Source organism: Lactuca serriola, chromosome 4, assembly GCF_051521515.1.
Source record: "Lactuca serriola cultivar US96UC23 chromosome 4, Lser_US96UC23_V15, whole genome shotgun sequence".
In the NCBI taxonomy this organism is placed as follows: domain Eukaryota; kingdom Viridiplantae; phylum Streptophyta; class Magnoliopsida; order Asterales; family Asteraceae; genus Lactuca; species Lactuca serriola.
The window spans coordinates 141,953,996-141,977,161 of NC_136411.1; the positions used below are offsets into that span (position 1 = coordinate 141,953,996).

At 33.7% G+C, this 23,166-nt stretch overlaps 3 protein-coding genes across 3 annotated transcripts; 1 reads left to right on the plus strand and 2 right to left on the minus strand.

Moving 5' to 3' along the window:
- Positions 1–6,031: 6,031 nt before the first annotated feature.
- Positions 6,032–8,313, plus strand: LOC145102646 (putative protein S-acyltransferase 7). Its single transcript, XM_079040095.1, has 5 exons — positions 6,032–6,331; positions 6,713–6,895; positions 6,978–7,274; positions 7,346–7,579; positions 7,673–8,313. The coding sequence occupies exons 1-5, from the start codon at positions 6,236–6,238 to the stop codon at positions 8,060–8,062; spliced, it is 1,200 nt and encodes a 399-aa protein (XP_078896221.1). The 5' UTR covers positions 6,032–6,235; the 3' UTR covers positions 8,063–8,313.
- Positions 8,314–10,406: 2,093 nt separating this feature from the next.
- On the minus strand, positions 10,407–11,266 carry TIM8 (translocase inner membrane subunit 8). The gene is made up of 2 exons (XM_079040094.1): positions 11,110–11,266; positions 10,407–10,817 (listed from the first exon to the last, which is right to left on the minus strand). Exons 1-2 carry the CDS (start codon positions 11,155–11,157, stop codon positions 10,629–10,631), a joined length of 237 nt encoding a protein of 78 aa, XP_078896220.1. The 5' UTR covers positions 11,158–11,266; the 3' UTR covers positions 10,407–10,628.
- A 6,806-nt stretch (positions 11,267–18,072) lies between these two features.
- LOC145102647 (putative serine/threonine-protein kinase At1g54610) lies at positions 18,073–21,948 on the minus strand. Its single transcript, XM_079040096.1, has 7 exons — positions 21,333–21,948; positions 20,905–21,189; positions 20,485–20,802; positions 20,140–20,367; positions 19,950–20,050; positions 19,738–19,861; positions 18,073–18,692 (listed from the first exon to the last, which is right to left on the minus strand). The coding sequence occupies exons 1-7, from the start codon at positions 21,672–21,674 to the stop codon at positions 18,351–18,353; spliced, it is 1,740 nt and encodes a 579-aa protein (XP_078896222.1). The 5' UTR covers positions 21,675–21,948; the 3' UTR covers positions 18,073–18,350.
- Between the last annotated feature and the right edge of the window lie 1,218 nt (positions 21,949–23,166).

A 23,166-nucleotide genomic window follows, 5' to 3' on the forward strand; every position in this document is an offset into this window, starting at 1 on the left:
GGGATTTTGGTTCTTTGGGCCTTAGTGGGCCATCAGAAGTCAAATAATATGGGCCACTAGTGGGCTTGGAAAGCCTACTTAGTGTTGGGTTTTATTTTGGTATTGGGCCTTGGCCCAAATTAGAGAAAAGACAAAATGGACTATATGGACCCCCTTAGTCAGGATTGATAGCCCATATGTTGACTCAGCATTCGTTATTTGGATAGTTTGGGATCTTTGGTGAGGCAGCGATTCGGGAGTTCGATTCTTCAGTTCGGATCGGCTTTGTGAGGTGAGTTTTCCTCACTATACTCAGGGGTTTAAGGCACCAAGGTCGGCCCTTTTTAATTGCTATTATGATATGTTATATGCTCGAGTATTGTTATGATCTGTTAGATCTGTATCCTGGTAGATAGGATGTTATATGCTGTTGTGATCCGTTAAATCAGTATCCTGGTAGGTTGGATGTTATATGTTGTTATGATCCGTTAAATCAGTATCCTTGTGGATAGGATGTTATATGTTGTTATGATTCGTGAGATCAGTATCCTGGTAGATAGGATGTTATATGTTGCCATGATCTGTTAGATCGGTATCCTGGTAGGTCGAATGTGGTTATGCTTAGTGACCTATAGTTTGGTCTGACTGTCTGTATGTTGTTAGGAGATTACATGTTATATGTGCACATGATTGATTGGTAGTTGAGGGTATTCCATCCCGAGGATGATAGGACCCTAGTATGTTGTCTTTATAGATTGTTATATGATTATCTGATATAGGTACACATGTTTGATTGGTTATGGGGGTATTCCAACCCGATGGTTGATTGGACCCATAGTACGTTTGCATTCCAACCCGATGGTTGAGGGCCTGGGGTATTCCAACCCGATGGTTGATTGGACCCATAGTATGTTGGCATTCCAACCCGATGGTTGATTGGACCCATAGTATGTTAGCATTCCAACCCGATGGTTGAGGGCATGGGGTATTCCATCCCGATGGATGATTGGACCCATAGTGTCTGTTATATGTGTGTTTTGTGTGGGCATTCCAACCCGATGGTTGAGGGCTTGAGGTATCCCATCCCAACGGATGATTGGACCTATAGTATGTTGTTTGTTATTGTATGTGTATCATTGTGTGTATGGGTATTTTAGGGGAACTCACTAAGCTTCGGGCTTACAGTTGCTGATTTTGTTTTAGGTATTTCTGATGATCGCGGGAAGGCGAAGGCGTGACCGTACACTTCCTCATATTTTGATTTGGATTTATGGGATACTCTGATATGAAACTATTTTGAAAAAAAAAATTGTATTAACTCTTGGCATTTGAAATGTTTTTAAAAGTTTAAATTTGGCATGAATTTTATGGGTGTTACACCGTAACCGGTTGAGATAAACCGGAGGGTAAGTCGGGCACCCAAATATGTCTGGCAGGGTAGGTCGAGCACCAAGATATGCCTGACAGGGGTAGGTCGGGCACCTCGGTATGCCTGACATGGGTAGGTTGAGCACCCAGGTATGCTCAGCAGGGTAGGTCGGGCACCCAGATATGTCTGACAGTATGTTTATTATTATTATTTCGAAGACATAAAAAAAATATTTTACAAAAACATATTTTTTATATTAAACGTATTTTTAAAGATATAAAAAAATATATTTTATGTTAAATAAATACATAAAAAAATACATACAAATTGTTTGTAAAAAACTATTTTTTTTATAATACGTACTAAAATAAATTTTGTTTTATTTAAAAAAATATGTAAAAAAAATGTTTTTTATAATTTATTTATTATTTATGTATTAACGATTTTGTTATTATATAAGTTAGTTTTAGAAAATTATAACCAAGTGAGCCTCCAGCTCAAATGGTTAAGGCCTATTGTCATTTTAGGGGGGGTGAAGGTCTCAAGTTCGAGCCTTCCCCCCTTCATTTAGTCAATTAATTCTTTTTTCCAAACAAACTTCAAAAATGGTCCCTGTGATTTATCAAATGTCACGAATTTAGTCCCTTTATATTTAAAAAGACGAAAATGTCCTTACAAATTCAGTCCCTAACGGTTATATACTAACTACTAACGGTGTTAGTAAAAAGGGCTAACTTTGCAAGTTTTGCAAACCACAAGGACCATTTGCATCAAAAAAATTAGCAGGGACTAACTTTGTGACTTTTGGTAAACCATAGGGACCATTTTTGTAATTTTGTCAATATTTTGGAGTAAATTACACGAATGGTCCCTATGGTTTGGGGTAATTTGCATGCTTGGTCCCTAACTTATTTTTTTAACTTGGAAGGTCCCTACTGTTTGTTTTTGTTACACGCTTGGTCCCTACAGTTTGTTTTTGTTACGCACTTTGTCCTTATCTTACCTAAAAAGACTATTATTTATGGTTTGGGGTAATTTGCACGCTTGGTCTCTAACTTATTTTTTGAACTTGGAAGGTCCCTACTGTTTGTTTTTGTTACACGCTTGGTACCTACAATTTGTTTTTGTTACGCACTTGGTCCTTATCTTACCTAAAAAGACTATTATTTAGATAGGAAAAAATTGTGAGGTAGGTAAGGTAAGATGAGGGGGGGGATTGGGAGTGTATTTATTTAAATAAATTAAAAAATCAAGGGCAAAATAGTCTTTTTAGGTAAGACAGAGACCAAACGTGTAACAAAAACAAACAGTAGGGACCTTCCGAGTTAAAAAATTAAGTTAAGGACCAAACGTGGAAATTACCCTAAACTATAGGGACCATTCGTGTAATTTACTCAATAATTTGAATGGAATTGATATTCATCAAAAAGATTGGATTTCAATCTATTTAGAGTTTAAAGAAATTAACATTATGAGACATGTTTGGTTAAACCCGTCAACTCGTGACCTGTATAGTTAAATGGGTCGTGTTCGGATTGGTATATTTTGATCTGCCAACCCGAACACGACACGATTATCAGGCCTAAAAAAAATACTATTCCAATTCCTACGAATTCAACCAAACGCCACCGTGAAGTGTTTTGCTTTAGAAATTTATATCGTATATTAATTTGTTTAACTTGTATGGTACAAATATTGGCCAATGGGCATTATTAAAAAAAAGAAAAAAAAATCACCCTAGCCATAAGAAACCTTTGGTCTGGCTCTGTAAATAGTCATTTGGGAAAGTGTGACAATGTTGGAATATTACATTAATATGTGGGCTTAGAACCATTTTGTGATAATTGTTTTGTGTTTTTATTTCTACATGTAATGATAGTATCTTTTCTTAAGGGTATCTTTGGTTGTGGAAAATTTTCCAGTTTTCTAGGAAAAATTTTCAAGAAAAACGAAAATTTTGAAAACGCGTTTGATTCGTTTAGTTTTCCAAAGTTTTCTAAGAAAATGGAAATTTTCAGTTTTCCAAATTGTATATAAATTAGAAAAATGATTTTTAAAGTTTTCTAAATTTCTAAGATGGAAAATAAAAACTCCACCCATACCAACCAAACGGGGTTTCATTGAAAACTAAAAATGAAAACAAAACTTTATTTTCTGAAAACATTTTCATAGAAATTGAAAACAGTTTTCCACAACCAAACTCACCCTAAATGTTACTTGGAAGTAGGGGAAATTGATTTCTCTTTAGATATTTTGTACGACACATTGAAGAATAGAGAATCGTCATTCAGTTTCTCCATAATTGAATTCCACAGAACACCACTTAAATTCTCAATGTAATCATTCATAAGTTGGAACATCATAACAATAATCATGAACTCATCTTCTACACTAAGCATCCCTTTGAAAATTGTAATCGATACGTGTTTGAATTTATTAGAAAAATGAATGGCACAAAAGCATACACATGTTTTATGATACAACCAAGAGAGATACAACACCAAGTATTTTACTTTCACACCAACATTCACTCGAAATCACACTAGAGAGACCAATCTAGATATGGTCTTTTCGCAATGTGTTTGACGCATACCAAGGTATTTGCTCTTACCTCATTAAAACACTTTGCAACTAAGATTGGACGTTTAATGAAGATACATCTTGTCGTGTTCCTAGATTTCCAAAGAAACCACAATGTAGCAAAGGTGATGTAGTCCATTAATTTACAACCGATTAGACCTTTGCTTCTATGTGCACCATGAATTTCATCAAGAATGGAAGAAAACGGAAGTGGAGGTTGTAGGAAAGATTTTACACGAGTGTAAGAATGCCAAATTCAAAGATTTTAAGCTCCCTAACACTAAGACTATTCTTTTGGACCTATTACCCCAAAGAAACTTTCTTCTAATTGTGTCAATTGTAGCATATATTAATGAAAATATAAAATATATAAACTATAAAAAAAAAATAACGTATATATTAAACAGTTCAAGGGTATATAGCATTAAAAACCAGGCCTGCGGAGACTAGGTGTATCCATCCCGATCCAACCCCATTTGGCCAATTTTATGTTGAGGAGGAGGCAACTGGCAACTGGCAAGCATGTGGATTTTCAATAAATATGACCACAAATGTTTACCAAAATTCCTTAAATAATCCAACATTTATTCTTCCATGTGGTTTCCACCCACTTTTGAATTATTATCTCAATAAAAAAACAGAAGAGTTATTTTCTGCAAAAACCGTCTCATTACTATTTAAAAATATTGGTTAATTAATAAACAAAATGGATTTTGTTTACATGGATATCACAAAGAGAAATAGGAAGTTACTTTATAAGTGACTAATGTCAGCCACAAAATTTCTAAAAAATTATGAAATTATGTTTCTTTTGTTCTAAGAATCAGTTAAAAAATTTATAAAACAATGTTGCTGGTAATTTGTTTTGTAAAATTTAGGTCAATGCTAAAAAAAAAAAATCAATGTATTATCCGTTATAGAAAACTATTATGTTATTTTTTATCTATTAAAGGATTATGTTTTCTTAGTTTGGTTATATTAATATTTACTATATTAGCAAAGAAAACAAACAGCAAACTCAAGTGAGAAACTCGAGCAATTACAAAAAACAGTCTAAGATAGGGGAGGAGTTTCAAACATGTTAAACAATATAATTACATTTATACATACGTTTAATCCAATTGTAAGTATCCATACTAATATCATCTGCAATCAACATAGTCGTTCGTCTTATATTCCTGAAAACAATAGCATTTTCTGTCTACCATATCATCCATAGTGTGGTGTAAGATAAAGATAAATGCAACTCTTCATGTATTTACTTTCGGTCGCAGACTCAAGCATCTCATCAGATCATGGTAATTATTCGATAACCTTGTAAATAAGGAAGACCAATTCATCAATCATCTCCACAAATAAGACATGAGAAAAAAAAATATATGATCAACACCCTCCTCATCAATTCGACAGAAAGGGCACAGAGAAGAAGAAATGGTCACTCTCGTCTTTATAAGATTCAAGAATGTAGGAATTCTATTTTGAAACAAACGTCACGCAAAGCAATTTAGTTTTAAAGGAATCCAATTGATCCATTTGAAAGATAGAAAGTTCCCCATGTTGGATTAATTTAGCATCATACTCCTCAAATCTTTCACTCATAATCCAAAAAAAATTGCATAGCCTATGTAGATTTAAAAAGATTATATGTCACTATTAAAGCTTATGTTAAATAACAATTATAATTTCTAACTAAACTACAACATTTTTTCTGCAATATAAGTTATAGTTTCTTGAAATTAATAATTTCAAATTAACCTTTTAATTTCAGTTAAACTTTACAAACAGTTTTCTACAATTATCTAATTGTTAAACTTTAATTTAACCAAAATTAAAAATAAATGATAAGTTTAATACCTACAAAAAATAACATTGACAATTTCTAAAAATAGAAAATGATACACTAAATTTTCTTGAATATTATCCTAAAATTTATTTTATAATAATCGTTTAAAATATGAGAATGAAACAATAATCCATTTGGTTAATTTAGTTATTATCACTAAAAATAATATCTTAACTTAACTGTTTTATTAATATTCAAATAAGAATTGACTGCAACACGTTTACTTTAGCACAAGTTCGGTTGTGTTTGGTGAAGTTTCTGTTTTTCAATTTGCGTGCGCTGGTTTCTTCTGACGCTTTCCCTCTACCCTTCAATGGAAACTCACCAAAACAAATAGTCAAACCTCTCTCTCTCTCTCTCTCTCTACATCCACCCTTTGACATCTTCTAATTCTCTCTACAAGCTTTATTATTTTTAGAGAGAGAAAACTGACAGCCAAACAGAGAGAGAAAGAGGGAGAGATCATGTATGGAGTACATCCGCCAAAGAAATCCGATGAGGTCGTCGCCGGTGGAAAGACGGAGGTTATCCGAACGTATCAGACTTGGAAAGGCAGCAACGTAAGTTCACTGATTTTGCTTTGTAACTTAGGGTTTGTTTTTTAGGATATGATTCTAATTCTGATTCTGATTAGGATTCAATCTGTTTCAGATCGTTAATTTCGAGTAGAGTGATTATTATTTAATGCGATCCGATTGGCTACTTTCGTTTTCATGATTCTATGAAATCATCGGCTTCTGTTTCTGTTTAGTCGATTAGGTTCTAGCTTATTTCGAAACAGAGGTCAATTGGATACATGAATTTGAACACTCTGAACTAATTGATGAACACCGAATTTTGATTTAGGCCTGAATTATAAGAAATATGTATATTTCGAAATCGAGATCATTATTCATTAGCAGTTTCATGATTTTGTGCATTTTTTATCTCAATTTTTCTAGATATTTTTCCTTGGAGGAAGATTCATATTCGGACCAGATTTCAAATCAGTGTTTCTATCAATGTTCCTAATCATAGCTCCAGTTGCAGTCTTCTGTGCATTCGTCGGCCGAAAGTTGCTTGATCATTTCCCCCATCACCTCGGAATATTAATCATGGCGATACTAATTGCATTCACAATCTACGTAAGTTCTATCATCTTCCAATTTCATCATCATCTTTCTACATTCTATCCACACTCAAATGTTCATGAATCTAATTCTACAGTCTGTATCCCTCCTTGTAATAACCTCCGGAAGAGACCCTGGTATAATCCCCCGCAACACACACCCACCAGAACCCGAAACAATGGATCAATCCTTAGAAATCGGATCTAGCCAAACTCCACAGTTACGTTTACCTCGATTCAAAGAAGTAATAGTCAACGGGATGACTGTAAAAGTCAAATACTGCGACACTTGCATGCTTTATCGACCTCCACGCTGTTCTCACTGTTCTATATGTGACAACTGTGTTCAACGATTTGATCATCATTGCCCTTGGGTTGGCCAATGTATTGGATTGGTAAGAATCAATAAACATTTTTACATCTTCTTTTCATGATTTATAATTAAAGTTGTTGGTTGTTATTGCAGAGAAACTACAGATTCTTTTTCATGTTTGTCTCCTCAGCTACTCTTCTTTGTGTTTATGTTTTCTCCTTTTGTTGGGTATATGCAATCAAGATTATGAAGAGTGAAGATGTGTCTATATGGAAGGCATTAATCAAGACTCCTGCTTCCATTGTTCTCATAATCTACACCTTCATATGCGTTTGGTTTGTTGGTGGACTTACTGTCTTCCATCTTTATCTCATCAGCACAAACCAGGTAAACAAACACACAACTAATCTTTTAACTATTATTCACCGTCCATTTCAATTCCTTCTGACATGTGTAATTACGATATTACCCTTTTTGTAGTCTACGTATGAGAACTTCCGTTATAGATACGATCGAACTGAAAACCCGTATAACCGAGGGGTTTTTGAGAATTTTAAGGAGGTGTTTTGGACTAGAATACCCCCGTCCAAGAATGATTTTAGGGCGGTGGTGGAGAGGGAGGCTGAGATGTTGGGTAGGACTCCCAGGGGTAGTTTCGTAAATTCAAATGTAGAGAAGACTCCGAGTGATGTAGAAATGGGGAATAATAGGAAGCCTATGGAGAGATTTGACAGGAGGAGAAGTGGAAGCTGGGATTTAGCGAGTGATGTCGGGTCATTTGGGTCGGGTTATGGGGAGTCAAACCGGATAATGGGTGGAAGTAGTGGGAGTTTGGGTGGTGGTGCGTTGACTAGTCAAAATAGGCAGTGATATAAGTCGTTGACTTTGACTCCTATGTGCAGTGGTAATGTTTAATAGTTTGATTTTTTGGGGTGTATAGAATGGGGAATATAAGAAAAACCCATTTCTGGCTTATGAATTATAATAGTGTGTACATAGTTTTCTGTTTTGTTTTGTTTTTTTTTTTTTTATAATTTGTGTTTTATTTATATATTCACTTTGTGTGTGAGGATTTTAAATGTTACAAAATTAAATGGTAACTTGTACAATTCATGAATTTATTTACGAGGTAAAATGAGATCGAATTACATCGTATTGATCTTTGGTTCCCTTATGGAATGACATGGTTGGGTGGGTACTTGGGTCCATGATATAACAAGCCAACAACTTGTATTAATGACCAGGTGGTGACTAACCCTACCAAACTATGGGGTTGTTTGCTTATTTAAATAAGTTTATTTTTTATTTTTTATTTTTTATTTTTGAAAATCTCGTATCAAAATGGAGTTTAACAAAAAAAAATATTTGGATTAGTTTATGTGTTGTAAAAAGTGAGTTGACAAGTTGTTTTTTAGTATTTGATAGATTTTTCTTATACATATAAGATAACCAAAAAAAAAAACTAGGCAGACAAGTTAATTGGTATATATATTATAAAAAAAATAATAAAAATAAAAATAAAAATAAATAATTAACTGGTTATGTAGGGTTAATACATGTGTAAATTGATAAATTGGTTTTCATATGTAATAAATATTTTCAAATAAGTTAATAAATGTCTTCGATAAGCAATAAGCAATCTCAAACAATGAGCGTCTATGATAAGCAATAAGCAATTTCAAACAATAAACGTCTTCGATAAGCAATAAGCAATCTCAAACAACACGATATGTATTAAATAGATATTGATTGATTGATTGGTTTTGTTTAGGGTCAAATGTGCCTCGAAATAATAATATTTATAAATATTTGTTCATTATTCTAACGGAGTTCCTTTTCTGGACACAAGATATAACGATATAAATTTACAGGAATTTCATCGAGGGTACAGATGTAAGTTCATTTATGCAATAATCTCCATTTTCGAACAATGAATTGAATTTGGTTCTTCACTTCTTTGAGCCAATTCAACTAAAAACCTTTAAATTTTTCGAGTCGTAAGCCAAACAAAACTGGCTTCCGTGACCAGGTCAAAAAGAAATTCTAACTTTATTCAACCCTCTTTAAAAACTTGTATCATTTCCATGCATCAATACTCCATAGAAGCCATATTAAGGAGGCAAATATGTAATTCACCACCATTGCTAGAACATCAAATAAGCTTTGAGCAATAGAATAATCAAAAAAATATGAGTATCTGAATTTACCTCTCAATGCACAAAATGAGCATAGAAGGAGATGTAATTCCAGCCCACATGGATCTAGGGGCCATTTGGTTCTCAAAATATTTTAGAAAAAAATGGAATCGGTCATAGAGAATTAGAGATTGGTGAGAAATTGGAATATGAATGACTTAAATATATTATGCGTTTTTTTTGACATTGAACAGAAAATGTTTAGTTTATGAATTTATCAAAGGAATTAGAAATTAATTATGATAAAACTTCCATTTAATTAAAATTTTCATTTATTAAAGTTTTTATATCCTCAAATATACGTTTTTATTGAATATGCAAATAATATATAAAGAAGAAAAAAACAGCTTTACAAAACAAATATATAAAATTGCATTACACATATCTTGTTTTGGGTTAGGCCTAGGAACATTTAGTCATAAGATAGCATGGTTTTATTAATAGGACAAAGGCCGGAAACTTGTTCATCAAGGCCAGTCCAACAACTTCAAAACCCGATTTTTCATCAAGAAAAAATTAGATTTTTTAAGATTATTAACAATGTAATGAAAAAAATTTTTTTTTTTTTTTTTGTATCAAGGTATAATTGAATAAATGCAATTTGCATGAAGCATGTGTTTCTTAGCATTTCGAGCTTTTCCTTGTATTTTGTTTTTTTATAATTTCAAATTTAATTATGATGTAGCAACGAGGGAATGGGTTTAAGTATAAGGGTAGGGTTCATAGGTATGGGGAGAGATGACAGTTTGTATTGATTTGATAAATTATAGATAAAATAAATAGGAGATTGGAAGGGCATTTTTGTCTAAAAAAAGTACATCCCTCAAAAACTTTAAAACCACTCCCATGAATCCCTTTTTTTCAATCAAAAATAAAAGCCCAATTCACAAAAGTTACCATGTTCTTTTTCTTTTGTGCAAATTTATGATATATTGAGCTTCAAACATTTCTCTTTACCATATTTTGCATTCGACAAGATTTCCAATATAAATACATGGAATTTCAGTCCTAATACAGTATTAAACAAGCAAATTCAAAACACACTGTTTGAAGTAATGAAAACAAAATCATAACAATTTGAAGTGCAAGAAATACATGACATATTTTCAACTAATTGTTTACTCATCAACGAAAAAGTAGAAAACATCATCACATCATGTATGAATTATGGATGAAAGTTACTTGCTACTTATATGAAAATTTCAATAATCGCATTATATTTGTGTCCTAACCTTATACCATTAGTGCATTGACTGAAAACGTTTGACAATCATGATGCTCATATCCATGTAACGTTGAGCACAGTTTGAAAGGCAACTCGATTCACTTGAACTGAACTTGCTTCCAGGAGTACCCGTGATGCACTTATCCCAACACGCACTTGTTAGCTTTGCAATCATCTCATTCGCCATTGCCCTTTCTTTTTCTTGCTGCATCAACCCCAAATTCCGTTAAACACAAGAACAACCAAAATACTTTCATTGCTATTCGAATTCAGAACGATGTAAGTAACGGATAACCTAAATTCAATGATTGTAGATCCACTCTTACATAGATTGAAACAAATTGAAATCAAAACAAGTGGTTTAGGTTTTAAGCGATCAGAAATCGCATCAACTGAGACCCAAATCGATGCGGATCTCAAACATCTATTCCCAAATTTGGTAGATGTAATATAAATATATACAAACGGAATCAATAGAAATTCAGAGTAGATCTTACATTGATCATGTGTTGTAACTGAGGGTTTGATAATGCTGAAGCGTCCATGGAAATCGAAGCTTGAGAGCAAATTGGCTGATCGATACAGAAAAGCGATGGAAAGTTGAAAAACCCTAAAACCCTACAAACAAAGGAGCGAATGGTTGTAAACGTTGATAACAAGTCAACAAGGAGGATACCAAATCGAAAGTCCAATTAAGTTATTGGGCTTGAATGGCCTTTTGAGTTATTGGGTTTACACAGTTGTGATCAAATCCAAACATATTGGATATTCTTTGACCACAACAAATGTTTTTGTTCGTTGTTGTTAATGTATTAAAAATCAACATTAGTCAACATTTAAAGAGTTATATTACAAGTTCAAAAATCAAAATAAGGGGTCTCATTATTAAAAACCAATATATGTTGTAGGTGAGTATTTTATTATAAATTTATAGATGAGTTTATTTTGAAATAAAATTTGACTAAAATATGTCACTTTTAATTTGTTTGTTATAAATGTGAGTTTGGATAGACCCCATACTCTTCATCTAATTTGATTTTGTGTAATTGACAAAATTGCAAATTTGGTCCTTGCATTTAGCTGATTTCTTTTGTTATTGGCCTTTCAAAATTACGGATTCTTCTTTTTGGTATAGTTTGGTTGTGAATTTGGTCCCTTTAAATTTTGAAAAGACTGATACATGATTTTTAGTTTATTACACGTTATGCAGCTAAAACTTTAAGCAACGGTTAAATGAATTATGGTTTGTTTATAGATTAAATTGGTATTAATTTCTATTATCGGATAAGACATTCTTTTGTTGCTAATTTTATAACCATGATTCACATGAGTTATAAACTAGTGTTCTTATGAAATCAAGCCAATCCGATCCACTACTAGAAGTTTATGCAAATTATAGACTAAATTTATTATAAAAGAATCTTGGCTTAAATCATTGGTAGAAAAGGTAACCTTGACGTACCTATTAAATTTCGAAATATATTCGTATATTCTTGAATAAAACAATAGTGCATAGTACTAAAATAAAACAAATTTATAAAGGTATATGAATCTTATCTGTAATTGTTCTCGCTAATATGCCTCCTAGTTTGAATGGGAGGAAGATGGACCAAAATCTGATAAATAAATGTCTTGTAGGGCCTGTAATGAATATGTATGCATATTAATTAGTGGTGTTCATTGTTGAAATCCAATGGATAAAATTTATAAAAGGAAATCTAAAAATATAATGTCAAATATAAGACATGTTCTTGTTCTATGTAGTCAATACTAACCTCAAAGAGATAAGTTATCTTTTAACAAGCTTTTCTACATGTTTGACTACACATGCATAATCAAGTCAAGTATCATCGCTATTCAGCGTAATTTTAGATATGAAACAAAATATATGATGTCATGTATGCAAATCCTTACAAAAAGCTATCAAGGCCTTATAAACATTTGTAAGGTCGTACAAATAGATCTACAATGCGGCAATGCCCTCTACAAACTAATTTGGGAGCCTTAAGAACCTGCGACACCCATTTTGCCGTCTTACAAGGTCTTACAGACATGCACATGATGATACCCATTTTTTTTTGGAACCGTAGAATTTTATTAAGAAACTAGTAAGAAGTTAGAAAATAACCATTACAATAAAATAAAAGCTAATAACCATTACGAAGAAACCCAATGAATATTAACTTTTCTACATCTACTCGTAATCCAAAAATAAGATCGGTCAACAACATTATAAAAAATATAAGAATTTTTAGGAATACTTGTTCCAAAAATAGTGGAATTTCTAAAATTCCAAATGCACCAGAAGGCCATCATTACAAGTTTACCATAGCATCCAAAGCTTTACGTAGAAAATCTTGTGGAGTCTGCCCACATGAGAAGAGTACCCCCCCCCCCCCCCCCCCACACACACACACCCCCCAAACAACAACTCTAATCCAAACAACCGTAAACTCCGCACATTTTGTAAAATGATGGTCAATTGACTCCACTGCATAGCAAATCGGGCACATAATTGAATTAAGGGTAATACCCCTATACGATAGCCTCTCTCTCTCTCTCTTCGGTTATTCAAGGACACCCTCCATAAAAGAATATTCACCTTGATTTGGATCAAATTGTTCCAACGAGTCTCCAACCCCCCATTATGAAGTAAACCTTTGTCTAAAAAAAACATATGAGCCGAAAAAACTAAGAACATATCGTACATATCTAGTAACAATCCCAATCTGTCTAGAGCATCTTCCAAATGAACCTCCAGCAAAAATACTCATCAAACCATCCCACTAAGTCTACTCGATAAATCCTATAGGGGGGGGGGGGGGGGGGGGTCTTAACCAATCGAACTCCCATCCTTGAGCAAACCGGTCTTATGCTTTATGTTGCCCATGATGACACCCATTTTGACATCATTTATGACCTCACAAACCAATTGGTAAGGCCTTACATAATTACACAATTGAACATAACCAAGATCTTATTTTGTGGTTTTTACAAAATTTCTTAATCTCATCAACTCAAGTCAGCTAAAGGGTCAAATTTAACGATTTAGGATGGATCCAAAACTCAACTTAAACATGAACCAAAATTTAATAACATCATTAGCTTAATTAAATCTTTAATCTAAGATATCATCCCATAAATCTTCAAATTTAAACCTTAAAACTCAAGGAATGTTACTTTTCACTCATGATTTGACCATACGATGGTAAAATCTAATTCCAAACCATGATTAAATATTAATAACATCATTAAATTTCAACTCAAAACTCCATTAAAACACTATAATTTCTTTTCACATGTGAATTCATCACCCATAATTTGGATTTAGAATTGTAAAACTTACATCCAAATCACATTGCGAAGCTTAAATCATGATCAAAATTGGATCCATATAAATCCATGGATGATTCATGAAGATATGGTTTCAAAATTTATATGGCAAAGCTTCATAAGCTAATTTTAGTAATGGAGATGAACGCACATCTTTAGAGTCACAACATTCGATTTCCACAATTAAGTAAATCCCAAATGACATTTTAATGGAACGGAATAACTATATCCCAAGTTCTACTTCAATGTTTTGATGTTAGGACTCAATTAGAAATTTAAACCTTGTCCCAAATTCAAAGTCTTAATCTAAGTCCCCCTTTTCTCCAAACTCCAATCTCCCTATTCTAATAAAAGAATAGGTTTATTCTCTTTGTGACATGTATCACCCTATTATGCCTCATAATTAATGTCATGTCACTTATCAAACATATTGATTCTCTATTTTAAATTTTAAAATTTAAATTTCTCACTATAATTACCAAGGTTCTAAATAACGTAAGGCGTGACTTGGCGGCAATGTCAAACATCAAGTTTTTCCAAGCCTTGGTGAGCCACGTTGTTTGTAAGGCATGACTTAAAGCCTCAATTTTGTATATAATTAATATTTTTATATGTATTTTCAACTATTATTTCTTTTTATCCACATATATGAGTTAAAGCGACATTTTGGTAAAATTTTGCGGCAGGTACAAGTCTTGGAGCCATGACGAGCTTTTTAGAACCTTGCTAATTACATAAATTAGTAACATTAAAATAAAAATTAAAATAAAATTAATACAAGTTATAAAGTGATATAATTTCACGTATTTATTTAAATCAACGATTATAAATTTGTATAACTAAAAAAATATATTATTAATAATTTATTTAAAATAACTGATTAATAATTTTGAGTTTTTAGTATGAAAATTTAATTAATTTTGTAACCATAGTTTTCACGGGTTATAAACTAGTTGTTTCACCCTAAAGGCTGGTAATAACAAAATAAGTCCAAAATCTATTTAGGCTTCAGTCAAGATTAAAGACATCAACTCTAACTTTTGACAAGTAAACTAAACACTTTTGCTTAAATTGTAACCTTTTAAATACTTTTTTACTAATTACAATCATTTATTTTAATAAAGCTTTATTTTATTTAAATGTTAAAACTTATAACCCCAACTGAAACGACTTGGGTTAGTTTGTTAGGTCCAAAGAGAATCTCAACCACCTTGAGTTAGGTATGGCGGCAGAAGCCGATGGTTAGGCCTAAAGAGAAATAGGTTACCCCAAGGGGTATAAGTGAGGTGTACATTGGTGTCTGTTACCAACAAGATGAGGTTGGGACTAATGCGTTTATCGATGATCATGTATTCATTTTATAGACATTGGACATTGAAGCTAAGTGTGACTACAATTAGAGCAGGAAATCATCGGGTCAACAAGGGGGTCAATGGTTTTCAGAATAGAAGATGTTAGGAGAAGGCACTCTCTCAAGCAAGTTGATGACTTCATTATGATTGTGGGTTGTTTTGAAGATCAACAACCTTCGATTGTTGATAAAATTGATGGTGTCACATTCGACCTGAAAGGCATGAATATCCACAAGCATGAAGTTTGAAATGTTGTGGGGTGAGACGTCGATGTCATTCAAGACCTTGCATTCACAAGCGTGAAGTTTGAAATGGTTAAAATGTAATTTACTAGGTTTTCAAAAAAGCTTTTATCTCCAATTGTAAAATAAAAAAATAAAAAAAAAAATCAAAAATTTTTTAAAATAGTAAACAACTTTTGAAAAAACCATCATTAGACCGGAGGGTATGGTTGGAGAGTTACCCTCACTTTTTGTGGGTCACACCACCATTTCCTTCACTTTCTTTTCCCTCGTCTAAATCCAAGGAATGAGTGAGAAGTTTCTCTCACTATTTTGTTTTTTTTTTTTTTAAATTCATTCTTTTTTATGATTTATAATTTTTAAATTAATAATAAACATAAAATTTAATTAAAAATAAAAAGCATTTCATTAATTAAAATAAAAATTACATTAAACCTAATATTTAAATAAGTAGAAAATTAAAAAAACACAAACAAAAAATCAAACAAACCACAAGATAGAATCCTAATTAAAAAAAACCAAAATACATCACTCGAAATCATTGTCCTCGTCATCGACATCATCGTCTTCATCATTCTCCCGAACGTCACTCTCGTCATCGGAATCTTCGCTCTCGACGAACATATCAGAATCCTCGTCTGATTCGTCAACAAATCATCGTGAGAAAACTCTACCGGGGGGCTGAATATGAGCCCTATAAATGTGCTCCACCAAATCAGCACGAAGGGCGTGATGAATGTCGCAATTGTGTACTTCTCTTCTATTCTCCCTATACTCTTGTGTACCAACGGCTACTCCTTCGACATTTGGCAAAAACTTCATTTTCGTTGTACAGACATATCGCTCTTCATTCGTCTTCAAGAATCATATTATGCAATATGATACATGCATACATTACGTGCTATAACATTTTCACTTCATACGACCTTGCCCCGACTGCTAGTACTTGTCAACGTCTCTTAAGTACACCAAATGTTCTTTCCACATCCTTCCTCTTACGCCTCTTTAAACTTTTTCCTTTTCGGGCCATTAGGACATGTAAACGATTTCACAAAAACAGACAAGGGAGGATATATACCGTCAGTAAGATAGTATCCACGCTTATATGCTACCCTATTTGCTTGAAAAGGTACATCGTGCGACTTTCCAAGGTAGATATCATTGAATACCGACGACCGGTCTAGTACATTGATGTCATTGTTTGCACCAGTTGGACCAAAGAATAAATGTCATATCCAAAGATCATGTGATGTGATAGCCTCTAGAACGACCGTCGTCCCTTTGTGGTCGCCTCTCATGTACTGACCACGCCATGCGTTGGGGCATAATGACCAACCACAATGCATGCAATCGATACTACCAAGCATTCTAGGGAATCCATGCTTACCTTCATGCACCGTGTACAATTTGTGGATATCGTTCATAGTTGGTTTGCGCAAATATCTTTGCCCATAAGTCAAACAGATCGCTTTGCAGAACTTGTACACACACTCCCGCACGATACGCTCTGAAATCCTAAAATACCCGTCTCATTTGTCTGTGCCCATGCCGTATGTTAATTGACAAATTGCAGTCGTGCATTTTTGAATTGGAGAGAAACCTTTTCACATCCATTTTCCATTGGAAATATGGAAAGGGGCCTTCCAAAACGCCAACAATACGTAAGAATAGTTCCTTCCTCATCCGAAACCGACGTCGAAACTTTATAGCGTAGATGGCGTAATTTGCAAGGTAATCTTCTATAAAACGATCGAATGCGGCTTCGCGATTTCTACGCAGCCGCGACTTTCTTGGTTTAGATCGTGCACGTGATGTTACGCCTAATCGGTTTTGAAAATATGCAACCGTTTTCGTCATGACGGAACCGATAAACTTAGCCTCCTCTAGAACCGTCGAATCGGATGATGAAGATGATGACATTTTGATTAATATTTTTTGGAGATAATTATAAGATATGAGTTAAAAAAATGGTTGAATGTTGTGTTATTTATTTATAGTTTAATAAAAAGATATATATATATATATATATATATATATATATATATATATATATATATATATATATATATATATTAACGGCTATATAGCCGTTTGAATAAAAAAAAAAGAGAAAAAAATAACGGACCAATAGAATGAGAAGTGAGATCGCAGCATCCCCACCCTCCTTCCCACGCCTCTTTCCTTGCACCGACGGTGCGGTGTTCCCGCATGCGGGACTCTTCCCGCACCCTTCCCCGCATACCATACCGTCCGGCCTTAGTGATACTACAACCACATGTTTTGTCGGACGCCATTATGAATTAGGTGGCGAGTTAACCATTGTTGAACGCAAAGAGAAAAGAAATTAATGGAGAGAGAAGTCGACAACAATTATGATTTTAGAGTTGTGGCTCGAATAGCATAAATGTGAATATAGTATACCTATGTATAGGTACAAAAATACAACAAACTCTAAAGCTATATAAATCTTATCTATAAATAAATATACATAAACTAAGAAATGTTATCGTTAATACTACCAAAACACCAAAGCTTAACAAACAAGATATTTTTTACCAATTTAGAATGTCAAAAGTTACGAAGTGCCTACTTTTTCACGTATTCCATAACCTACTCAAAATACATACGACCTAGGAAATCCGATCATACTATATACAAAAAATAATTTCTGCTTTGTAAATTGTACATATAAAACTCAAAATAAACCCCAAAACAAATCATATTTCATTCAAGAAACTATAGAACATGAAACAAATGTCAGAAACATCTTAAAAAAAAAATCAAGTTAAAAAAAAAGGCATTTATTTATATCTACCTTCTGTTGCCAAAAACTGCCTCTTTGGTTTTGAATCTTAGATCCATAGAAGTTGGAAGGAATGCACGGATGAACTTACTAGAAGATATTGTATGTGATCGTCCCCTTCTATGTTTTTTCTTTGAAGTGGTCCCCACTTCTTTCACTGATCTTGAAGATTTTGAGTCAAAAATTGATGAGCTAAATGACGAGTCATCACCTCCATTGAAAGAAATAGGACCGTTATTATTATTATTATGGGACGGATCAAGTGGATGTCCGACCGCCGCATCACGGTGGGGCGGCGGGAATTTCTCGCTCTTGCTTTTCGCGTTTCCTTGTGTTACAACTCTCCATCTCTAAACATCAAATTCAAGAAAAATGAACACAGAATCACAGGACAAGACAAAACAGAACAACATTGTACTGGGACTAGGACTGATTGGACTGATGTTAGTGGGACAAAAATAACTGCTTTTGTCCCACTAAAAAGGTGAAAAGTAATACAAGATCACGTGACATGACATGTGTCAGTGGGATAAAAATGTCACTTTTTGTCTTATCCAAAAAGGTTTTTATGTAGAAAAATCTTATAATTTTGGGAAAATTTTTGATAAAATCCTAAAAAAAATTAACAAAAAAGTCTTGATTATTTAATTTTACATGATAATCTATCATTTCCTGTTAAAACAAAAATAAGGATTTTTTTCGTTAATTTGAGCAAAATATTAAATAATTGAGACTTTTCTATTCAAAAAAAAAGACTTTATCAAAAAGTTTCCCAAAATTATGAGGCTTTTCTACATAAAACCCTACCCAAAAAGGTGGAAATGAATACAGAATGTCGGAATTACATGACAAGACATAACATAACAGAACACAATGACTTTGTACTGCATTTGGCATGCACTGGAATGGGTCTTTTTGTCTGGCCCAAAAAGGTGGAAATGAATACAGAATGACATAACATGACATGATGATCTTGTACTGCATTATTGGATTGGGATTGAAAAATAGCTCTAGAAAGCTTGTCCGGTCCGGTTATCAACAGTAACAAACACATTTATTGAGGCGAGGAATATTGAAAAATTTGACTACTCATTTCTTGCCACCTATTCACTCTAATGATGATAAATTGATAAAGAAAAGAATTGAATTGGTAGAAAAATATGAGCGCGTAAAACTAAAGGTGGTGCCTTTTTTGGATCTAATGATGGATACTTTTTGGCAAAAAGGATAAATCCAAAAGTGTTACTTTTCCTCAAAGAAACTTTAGATTAATTGTATAAAAGAAAGATACTAGTGCATTTTTTTAATCACATATGGAAGATAGATTTTATTAATTTTATATAAACAATGAGTAAAATCATCAAGAACAAGAACAAGAAAGTAGAAAAAACATACATCTAAATTTGATTGGATCTCTGCATTGGCTTCTGGAGCTGGAACTGCCCGACCTGCCCGATCACGTGTTCTTCCTTTTTTATTCCCATCAACAGCATGAGATTTCCCACTCAATCCCCTTTGCCTAAGAAAAAAAAAAAACAACAATCTGCATCAACATATACCCAAAACAAAACAAGGGTAAAAAGGTAAAAAGGAAAAATGGTAAAAACCTTCTGGCTTCTTCATCTCTCAATTTGACATCCAGTTCTTTGCTTGGAGGGTACTTTGGTAATTCCGAAGGCTCACAAGCATAAGGTTCTGTGTTAAAAAACTGTATACATGTGGAGCATAAAGATTACTCCAAAAATCAGAATTGTTTATCTTGAAAACTTCAAAAAAGGTAAAATCTTGGAAACTCACATCACTGTTCAAAGATGCAACAGCAGAGCCACGTTTATCGGGATCAATTGCAAGAAGATTTTCTAATAAAGGAAGAGAAGAAGGTGGAAAATCTTTAAAAGTTTCTACTGTTGATCGTTTGTATGGTTGTTGTGGCTTAAAAAGAGTAGCATTTGGTAATCGGGATCTCTTCCAATATTCCTCTGATGGTGAACCACATAACTTGAATATCTTGTGTAGTTGTTCAACCTTCAAAAAGAAAAAAAATATCCAAAGATTATAACAGCATCCAACTTATGTTTGAAAAGATAATTGCTTAGATTTTGATTAAAAGAAATGTTCTTTTTTTATTTTTTCATTTTTTACCTCTGTGCGACCTGGCATTATTGGTTTTCCAGCAAGAAGTTCAGCCAAAATGCATCCAGCACTCCAAAGGTCAACACCAACACCATAATAAGTTGCCCCTAAAAGAAGCTCAGGGGGTCGATACCAAAGAGTAACAACACGACTAGTCATTGGTTGTTTATGTCTTGGATCATAAAAAGAAGCCAATCCAAAATCTGCTATTTTGAGAATCCCATCATTGTCTATCAGCAAATTAGATCCTTTGATATCTCTGTGTAATACACCATTCTTATGGCAATGTTCAAGCCCAGAAAGTAATTGTTTAATGAAGCATTTGATCTGCAGATATAGGAACAAGAGCAACATAAACAGTTTTACTTCTAAACCACCAATTAATTAGGGATAATGAATGTATGAAACAATTTGGATCTTGAAGATTACCTGAGGCTCTGTAAATTTGACACCTTGAACAGCGGCAAGACCAGAGAGATCATGTTCCATGTATTCGAACACTAGGTAAAGACTGCAGGACATTCTAGATGTAACCAATCCTTCAAGCTTTATGATATTTGGATGATTAAGCTTTTTCAAGATGATAATCTCTCTTGCCATGAACTTCACATTCTCGGGGTCTAAATTATCAACCCTAACTTTCTTCAAAGCTACTATCTTCCCTGTTATTAAATCCCTAGCTTTATATACATTGCTATACGTTCCTTGCCCAATCTGATCATCAATTATTGAAGAAATTTATATCAGAGAAAGTCAACATCTCATAACCTGTCACTCGAGAAATCGATTCAGAATCGATGAAATGAAAATAAATTCTTCATATATAAGTGATGAGATTCAGGTTTTTTATAATTTACCTTATCGAGTTTCTCAAAAGTATTAGCACGACGAGGTATCCAATCTTTAATGGCATCACCGGCGACGTCGGAAAGCCACGACGGCCATCCTTGAACAACTTTCAGGCTATATTCCGGCTTCGGCCTACGCCGGTCAGACGGTCGAACTTCGCCGTCGGTTTGGCGGATCGTTTCCACAGCTCCAACTTTTTTATCATCCTTGGCCCCATCCGGCGCTACCTGCTCGACGTTTTGTCTAGGTTGCGTAGAATTCGTAGTTGTAGATTCTTCTCCATTCCGGCGGCGGTTGTTTGACTTTGACCGGCGATCTGAAGTTGATGTCGTACCGAGCACACAGCCCATGGCTTAACCTACCTCGCCATTAACTATAAAGCCAGGTATCTGTTGTCTGCAAAACAGCCACCAGTATCGGCGCTTTCTGCATTAAATTTTGAGAAATTACGGCAGTTTAACAGGAAAAGTGAAGTGATTCCGGTGGTGGAACCGCTGGCGGTGACTTGTACGATGCAAATAGCCACTGGAACTCTTTTGGAAATTTTGCAGATTGCAGAGAGAGAGAGAGAGAGAGAGAGAGAAAGAGAGAGGGGGGGTAAAAAGGAGTCAGTTTTTTAGTCTTTTAGATTTGGATTTCGATTCGAGTTGGTTTTATCAGAAACTTTTCAGCCCTCCTTTATAAACATAATTACATTATTACCACTGTCGCTAAATCAATCAACATCTCATTCTTCAACTCATTAAAGTCTTTTGACTTCTAGAATGGAAAACCATTTATTTTTTAAAAATTAAATATGCAATTTCAATTTAAGGGTGCTAAAATAAATCGGTAAAATAATGAAGTAAACTGATTGATTTTTAAGATGGGTTAAAACAAGTTTGATTGGGTTTATTTTTTAGGAAACTGCAAGAATGCTCCTTGTGTTTAAACAAAAACATAAGAGTTTAGTTCATTTATAGAAAAAAAAAAAAAAAGTAAGAATTACAAAAAACGTTCTTATGATACATGGGTTATTGAAAAGCAACGACATGGAAGCATCCGTGGAGTAGTATGAAGGACAAGCTAGAAATCAAAATGGCTTTTGATATTTGTTAGCTCATATGTTACTAGTCTACATGTTTATGGATCATTTTATCTCTAGCCCATAAACAAATATATGTTTGTTTGTTCGATTTGTTGCAACTGTTGGTTTGTTGTTGTTCCTGTTCTTTCTTTGCTTGTCTATTGTTGTTGGTTTGTTGTTGTTCTTGTTCTTTGTTTGCTTGTCTATTGTTGTTGCTGTTCTTGTTGTGGTTATCTACCAAACATGATTGGAAATGATGATTCTCTTTAGCCGATCAATACTCGATTAGATTGAAAAAATTACACGTATTGGAGCTACATTATGAAAATCTTCATTTGTGGGAATAATATGTGGGATTATGTGATACGACACAATTTAGTTATTGGCCTATTTTCTTGCCATGACGTTAAGTTGCTTTCGAGTTATTCTTTATTTTATGTTCCACTAAAGCATTAGTAGGTCACGATTTACAATTCCTCAATTTTAGCTACTTTTAGGAGTCTTTGTTTATTTAATTCATGTATTGTTCCATTTGAGAATTATGAATGAAATCATAAAAGTTGTTTTAGTTTTGCCTGTCTCTTGTATCTAACTTTTATGGATAATAGTCATCTGTAAGTGGTGTCTATCAACGATGCTTTCATTATCGTTCATCATGCCTTCCCGTCAAGATCTGTCCACCGATGTCACACCGCCAAGTATCCGCGAGCAACTCTCCACACTCATCTTTATTTCCACCGTTAATGTCCGCCGTCTTGCTTCAATTATCACACAAA

Coding starts and splice junctions, on each gene's coding strand:
- TIM8 (XM_079040094.1), bottom strand. CDS start 11,157: ATGGACGCTTCAGCATTATCAAACCCTCAGTTACAACACATGATCAAT. Junction 10,818..11,109: donor AGTTACAACACATGATCAAT/GTAAGATCTACT, acceptor GGGTTGATGCAG/CAAGAAAAAGAAAGGGCAAT.
- LOC145102646 (XM_079040095.1), top strand. CDS start 6,236: ATGTATGGAGTACATCCGCCAAAGAAATCCGATGAGGTCGTCGCCGGT. Junction 6,896..6,977: donor TAATTGCATTCACAATCTAC/GTAAGTTCTATC, acceptor CTAATTCTACAG/TCTGTATCCCTCCTTGTAAT. Junction 7,580..7,672: donor ATCTCATCAGCACAAACCAG/GTAAACAAACAC, acceptor CCCTTTTTGTAG/TCTACGTATGAGAACTTCCG.
- LOC145102647 (XM_079040096.1), bottom strand. CDS start 21,674: ATGGGCTGTGTGCTCGGTACGACATCAACTTCAGATCGCCGGTCAAAG. Junction 19,862..19,949: donor AGAGATGAAGAAGCCAGAAG/GTTTTTACCATT, acceptor TTTTTTTCTTAG/GCAAAGGGGATTGAGTGGGA. Junction 18,693..19,737: donor AGATCCAATCAAATTTAGAT/GTATGTTTTTTC, acceptor TTTGATGTTTAG/AGATGGAGAGTTGTAACACA.